General features: G+C 33.8%; 1 protein-coding gene across 1 annotated transcript; it reads right to left on the bottom strand.

The window, feature by feature from the left end:
* Positions 1 to 3,078: 3,078 nt before the first annotated feature.
* LOC112500029 lies at positions 3,079 to 3,483 on the bottom strand. The gene has a single exon (XM_025103290.1). It carries the CDS (start codon positions 3,481 to 3,483, stop codon positions 3,079 to 3,081), a length of 405 nt encoding a protein of 134 aa, XP_024959058.1.
* Between the last annotated feature and the right edge of the window lie 3,867 nt (positions 3,484 to 7,350).

Here is a 7,350-nt window from a genome sequence, read left to right on the forward strand (position 1 = left end):
CTTGATTAATTGTATTGCTTTTTTTGAACAATCAAATGGTCAAATTCTAATCCAACTTTTGATATGTATTATATATGGTTGTATTCTTAAAACCATTAAATTGATCTGATAATCTTTAAATCAGTTTTAAAATATTATCTGAATTATTAATATTTTATTTTCAGTTGATTTATATGAGATTTAAAAATCTAATTTATAAGATCGTCTTTGATCAACAGTATTTCAAAGAGAGATTAAAAAAGCTGTAATATTTTAAGCAGATATTAATTCAATTCATACGAGACAACTCTCCACTAGTTTGATTAGCTTTCAACATCAGTGTCATATAGCATTAGTCGACGAGTCTGTAACAGGGGTGTGCAAAATATCAACCGCTTCAATTGGAATATGACTGATGCAATTAGAACTGACCGACCATAATTGGATATCTAATTGTAATTGGATCAGATCGGATTGAAAATTTCAACATCCAATTTGGATTGGTCGGTTCATGGATGACAGTTTAGAACCAACCAAAACCGCACCGAAATGAACCAATCAACATCCAATCACCCATCCAATTAATCATCCGATGACATTTCAGTTGTCCATCCAACCATTATCCAACTATCATTTAATTAATTTATTTTCAAATTGCTTAAATTGGAATATGTTTTATGTGAAACTTTGAATTTTTAACTTTCCTTGTGTTGGTTTTAACACGTATTAAAAGTGATTAATTAATTTGTATCGTTGTTAGAGAATTGGATTGAATTGACACATTGAATGGATTCAATCCCATCGGATCATCCATTGGAGATCCAATAAAAGTACCCAATGAATGAAACCGAACCGATCCAATCATCCATTGGATTGGATTGGATCCGATCGGTTATCCAATATTAATCGGATCAGATCGGTTGGCAAAATCCAACATTCAATAGATGATTGGACCAGTTCGGTTTCCCTCATATCCAATGAATGTCAACCGATGAACAGACCGAGTGTGTAAGTTGGTACTTTTTATATTGTAGATACAGAATTTAACTAATTAAATTCAGGATAACTGAATGATTTCTTTTTATTAAAATTCCTATTTAATTTCTAATTAAAAATGAATTATATGTATTTGTGAAAAAAAATAGAAATTTGATCTATGTTAATATAATTAATTTAACACTTAAAAATTATAATTTACTTAAAAAATTTAATTTAACACTTAGTTGCCATTTATCAAACGCTTACTTGGGTAAGTGAACACCAAGTCATTTTACTTTACCGGATGAATATGGTAAGGATCAAGAATCTTACCCGGTAAGAGCGAGACAAGGACCAAGAGTCTTACCCGGTAAGTGAAGGCGACGACTCTTACCACGGTAAGCGCTTACCGGATAAATTGTTGCATGCAATACCGTTTTGGTGGACTAAAATCTTATCCGATAAGTAAATGATAGTCTTAAAAATTTACTGATAAGCGTTTATCGGGTAAGTGTTTGGTAAACGGCCCAATATATGAATTTTGATTGAGACACCACTTGGATCCCCTTTCTTATCAAATAAAATCTCATTGAAAATGTCACAATATATAATCCTTTCAATACAACACCAAAATAATTGGGAACGATTTTGGAAACGTTAAAATTCATGTCATTAAAATCGAGCAAACGACAAGATTAATTCTTCTGGGACCAAACGTCGTCTCAAATTACGCCCTTAATCGATATACTAAGATGGATTGAAATCTTAAAAGTCATATGTAGATCGATGAATGTTTGATCAGATACGAAGACAATAACCAGACCCCTCGATTCTCGACCAAACGAATTACTTTCGTAATACTAGAAACATCCTTACCCCCAAGAAGTAATAAATATTTGGTTGTGAACTTGAAAACCCTTCGGTTTTTCAATAAAAAAAATGTTGGCATACTTCCGTATTCGATACAACCAAGAAGCAATAAACATTTGGTTGTGAACTTGAAAACCTTCACTAAATGATCTTTGGTCTAGCGGTATGTGAGTTTTTGACTTTATAGGAGGTCAGCTTTTCAAACTTTGGTGAGAAGGGTGTGTGAGTTTATTTGTTCTATTTACCGTATATAAATATTATATACTTCAAAGAAAAAACTTGAAAACCTTCCGATTTTCAAAAGAAAATGTTGAGCTAGTTCCATACCATAAATGGTTTTGCAAGAATGAATGAATTTATTGAAATCCTATGATTTTACGAGACTTCGTATGATTTGTATATATTAATGTTTTAAAATATGTTAAAAAAACATTTGTTTTACAATAATTAATTAATTAAAATGGAATTTAATTTTTTTTATAATTATTTAAAATTTGTTTTTATATTTATAAAAAAATATTATAAATCAAACATTCCAAATCTAATTGCTTCAAATCCAAAATCATTCCATCAAACCAAACGCTGATTTAATATACTGACCAAACCGAAACTGGTTTTCATGGGACAAAAGAAATATCTTGGATCAAGACCGATTTGGACCCACCCCAGACCCGGACCCGGACTGGTTTTTTACTATGTCTAATGAACAGCTCTAAAATAGAAAGTAGAAAACATTGAAAACAATTTAAATTAAGAGAATACGTAATTATCATAAAGAAGGAAAAGGCAAAGAATAACGATGATTAAAGGAATTAATAAGCGTTGTCTTGTGGAAACTATTGTCCGACTTGATGGCGATAAGAACAAGAAGTACTCACTTGCAACTTGCGTCAATAATTCAAATTAAACAACTAATTACGTCTGTATCATCATTAAAAAACGTATTAATCAGCTTTCAGCAAACTCCATATTTAACTTAAGCAAATACTTTATTTATATACAAATTATTGGATTACTATCATACATAAAGTTATGCAATCTTCAAGAGCCGTTTAACCAGAGATCCTTGATGATAAATAAAAAAGCATTATATACATAATGACGTTATTCATATGGCTCTACGCAGTAACATTTTGAAAATAATAGTTACTAAATAAACAAAAGGAACAATCTAGAACTTTAATCAGACTTGTACGGCACTAATTGCAAAGTTGGAGATTATACGAACACATACTCGCCGGTAACCGTAGATCATAGATCAGAACGGTCGGAGAAATCGGAAGCGAGACGAGAAGCGATGGCGGAGTGATACATCGCATCGTGAAACGACTCCGTTTCCTTCGTCAACATCCGGAGCTTCCTCGCTTTTTCTTCAGTAAAGTTCCCCGGCGATATACGAGACCTAACGGTTCTCTGATCCAGATCCAATTCAGATATTGCTCCCGATCTCGCCGATAAAGTAGTAGTAGTAGTAGTAGTAGTATTCTTCCGGCAATTATCGGCGTTTCCGGAGTCAATGTAGTCAGGTTCGGAGGACCAGCCGAAGAGTGGAGTCCACCAGCTCTTGCGTTGTGAGTCGGACTTCTGGTGGCCGGAGGTGGAGGCAGATGCTCGGACGACGACCGGTGGCTGAATTGGCATCAGACTTGCTGCCATTTTTCTAGAGAGAGAGAGAGATATTTCTTTCTTGCGTTGTCGTTAAAGTTTTGAAGGTCAATAATGGGTTACGGTGGGGGTTAGGTTTATAAAGGCAAACGGGATCAAGATTGTACACGTGTCAGTTTTTGTCGTTATGTGTCACGTGTGGGGTCGGTACTCGCTTTCCTTTTTGGAGTAAATTACCATTTTGGTTCGTGTGGTTTTGTTGAAAATTTGTATTTTCCAAATTAATTTTTTTTCCAGAAATTATATACAAGTTGTCTGAATTATAAACAATGAACCACTCGGATGGTGTCTGATTGATTTAAACTTGTGTTTCAAAAGTTAAAAATGTATGGAGGTCTCAGGTTCGAATCCAAGAAAGAATAAAAATTTACTTATGACCACAAAAGTTGAAATGTGGTGACTCCGAGCTACCCGCAAAACGAATGGTCATCTTGGGATTAGTCAGCTTGCATAGCGGATTAGATATCCAGGTTAATTAAAAAAATTATAAACAGTGTGCGCTTGATTTTTTATTAAATTTTGTATGGATAAATTTGTCTCTCTTTTGTATAAATTATAAACTTTTTTGTTTGAAAGAGTCTTTCATAGATGAAAGGAACATGTTTTTTAATTGAGAGAGACATGTTTGGATCGGTAATTCGGCCGACGACTCTAAGGGAATTTGTGCGGGCCTTCCATCTTACCGTGGCTATCTAGTCATTGACCCATTTGCTTGTGAAACCAATTCACTTGAGTGAGACAGAGGAGAGTGGAATTTCGTGTGTAGGGGTGAAATCCAGAAGAAAAAAAAACTCGACATTCTGAATGAAGTTCGTCTTAAAAGCTTAATAAATAAGTCATTTTCTCTATCATTAAGCCACTACCAAGCAGTCATGGATGACTTATCAAATAAGTTGTGAGTCTCATTAAGCTCATTAAGCTGCTAACAAACAGGCCCCCTTACGCAACTTGTATAACCCGTTTTTTCCCAATAAAATAATCACAAAAATTAATTGATTGTGATATATATAAGATTTAAGAAGTATGAATAAGCTGTATCAAATGGTTGATGGTGAAAAATAAATTATAAGTAGAGAAATAACATATTCAAGTTTAGAAAAATAATTTAATGTACCAAAGTATCAACCCGAACAACCCGTACGGTTTGGGTTGGGTTGAGTTAAGATTTTTCAAACCGCAAGTACTGGATTGAGTTGTTCAAATGTCTTCAACCCGATCAACCCAACTCATGAACACCCCTAGTTTAGACATGTGGTTTACATTTGATTTTGTGATACTTAATAATCAAATAATTAATTATAATATAAATCATATTGTAATATACAACATTTGGATTTGTTTTCCATTGTTTAAAATTATAATAAATATATAATTAACAATTTAAATATTTATTAAATTCAAATTAATTGTATACATGGTTTTTTGAAGTAACGACTTGGTCGAACTTTCTTCAATTTCGACAACGAAAAAAGAAAAATCAGTCCGTATGCCACCTGCGACCTATGGAAATATTCTCTTATTTGGTTCTCGAAACTCTAAAATAAAGACATTCCCAGTATATACACATATATATACATATATATACACATATATATACATATGTATATGTATATATATATATATATATGCACACACACACATAGAACAAAAACAATTAGAAAGAAGACGAAGGTGATAGCTTTGTCGTGCTTCGTAAGAGCTGATATGACGGTCCACGCACATGTTTTTTTTTATTTAGCTTTCAAAACGCGTGTACGTAAATGTGGTCCATTGTAATCATATACGCTACAAATTTCCGACGAGAATTCTTTTCATGGTATTAAATATGATAATAAATCAACCGTATGGTCGTAGGAAGGGAAGTATCCGTAAGGCATGGTAAAAAAAAATGGAAACAAACCAAAAAGGTGGTGCCTGATTGGTTTGAGTTTGAGCTCCAAAGGTCAAAAGTGACTGTAGGTCCCATGTTCGAATTCAAGAAGAAATAAAAATCACATTGTGGTTACAGAGGTACAAATGCAGTGACTCCAGGCTACCCGTTGGGTGGTCGTTCTGAGATTAGTCGGTTCGCATAACGGGATGAAAATGATATTGCAAAAATCAGATGACGGAGAACATGTCCATATAAAATAAGTGGTTTCTAAATTTTTAGAATATAATTTATTAATATATTTTTATCAAAAAAATAAAATAAAATGATATATGAAAACTATTATTTCGACATCATCTGGTGTTGGGTTCTTCGGTGAATGTAGGGGCGGATGAACATAGGGGTCTTAGGAGCCTTGGTCATTGGTTTTTTTTTTCTCTCTCGATAAAGTGAAACATCTTCAGTCCATTAAGGTTTTAAGTATAAAATTCTTTTGGACCCTTTTGCTGATCCAATCCATTTGTGTTCTGCCTCTGCATTTAAACCTGCAAATGGAGATAAAAGAATGTTTATTTCAATCCGTCTCAAAATATATTTACACACAGATTTGTTTCAAGAAAATGTGGTTAACTGAAAACCTTTGTATGCTTAATGAATAAGCCATACACAATATTAAGCCAAAAATACGGGTGCATAAAAAAAATTGGCGAACCCAATCCAACACAACCTGAAATAACCCAGCCCGTAGCTACCCGATGTCTAACCGAGTTGTAAAATAATAGGTACTCGATTGAAATTGGGTTACGATCATTTGAACCTAATCCAGCACAACCCAATACCCTTCTCTTTCTGTTATTTAAAATGATTTTAGGTTCATTATTAATATGTATTTAGACCACTTTTAAATTTTTTTATTTGTGTCCATTTGACTTATCCATTTGTTTTTGTATTTATGTTCAGTAAATGTGATAATATATATTTATATAGGGTCGGGTTCTAGTGAAAATGAAAGTTATGGTGAGAAACGTAGGAAGAGATTTCCACTAATTGAATGTCAACACTAATAAGGTGCACCGGATCAATTCCCTTCTAAAGCGAAATTCATTGGTGGTGGAGGAGAGTTGAGTAACATAATTTCATTATAACAATATTTATAGGGAAAAAATTTCAATCGATAGCACCTTTTGACTATAAGAAATAAATATACATAATTTTTTCCAAATGGTGGCACCATTTGACTAAGAAAATGACACTAACAGGATTTGAACTCGGGTCTGTGGTGGAATAAAAAGTCTTGTAAACCAACTTTACCAAATAAAACTTGTTCTCAATGTAGTTTTAAAATACATACGGTGACACACAACAAATTAATACAGTTGTACCTTTCGCGAACCTAATTTTTTTTTACCCTTAGACGGAGGAATAATACGGTGGTACGTGCCACTGTATGCACCACTATAGGCATGTTCATGAACAACCTCCTTCAAACATCTGATTCACCTTTGGTCGGACACTTCACTTCAAGCTTAAACCTCCGTTTATGATCGGCTTGCCTTCTCGGTATCGTGAGTCTAAACTCTTTAAGCCGGCTAACTACTAATGGATGGATATATAGCTCAGTTACACTCTCTTTTACCTCTCCTCCGTCAATGCAATCAATCCTCCATTTTTTATGTCGTAACCATTTATAATCATGACTAGCGACCAACTTAAGCGGTTAAGTGCGTCGATGATCATAATTAGGTCTGGCCATAAACTTTCACCAGTTACCCAGATTGCCCATCTCTAGTTACATCGGTGGTCGGTCAAATCCTTTAACTTTAGACTTAATGAAATTGGGCCACAAAGCAAGTATACAATACAGCCCAACGTCGTCTTTCCAAGTAATAAAGTGGTACAAGTACCGGAATATCGTCCACAGGGATTGGAGCAAAAGTTAAATTAGAGTTAAATAAAAGAGAAGATTTCAGATGGCGAAAACGAAGACT

This window comes from Cynara cardunculus (genome assembly GCF_001531365.2).
Source record: "Cynara cardunculus var. scolymus isolate 2C chromosome LG 17, CcrdV1, whole genome shotgun sequence".
NCBI lineage: Eukaryota > Viridiplantae > Streptophyta > Magnoliopsida > Asterales > Asteraceae > Cynara > Cynara cardunculus.

Excerpts from the sequence above, each read along its gene's own strand:
- LOC112500029 (XM_025103290.1), bottom strand. The coding sequence starts at position 3,483 with ATGGCAGCAAGTCTGATGCCAATTCAGCCACCGGTCGTCGTCCGAGCA.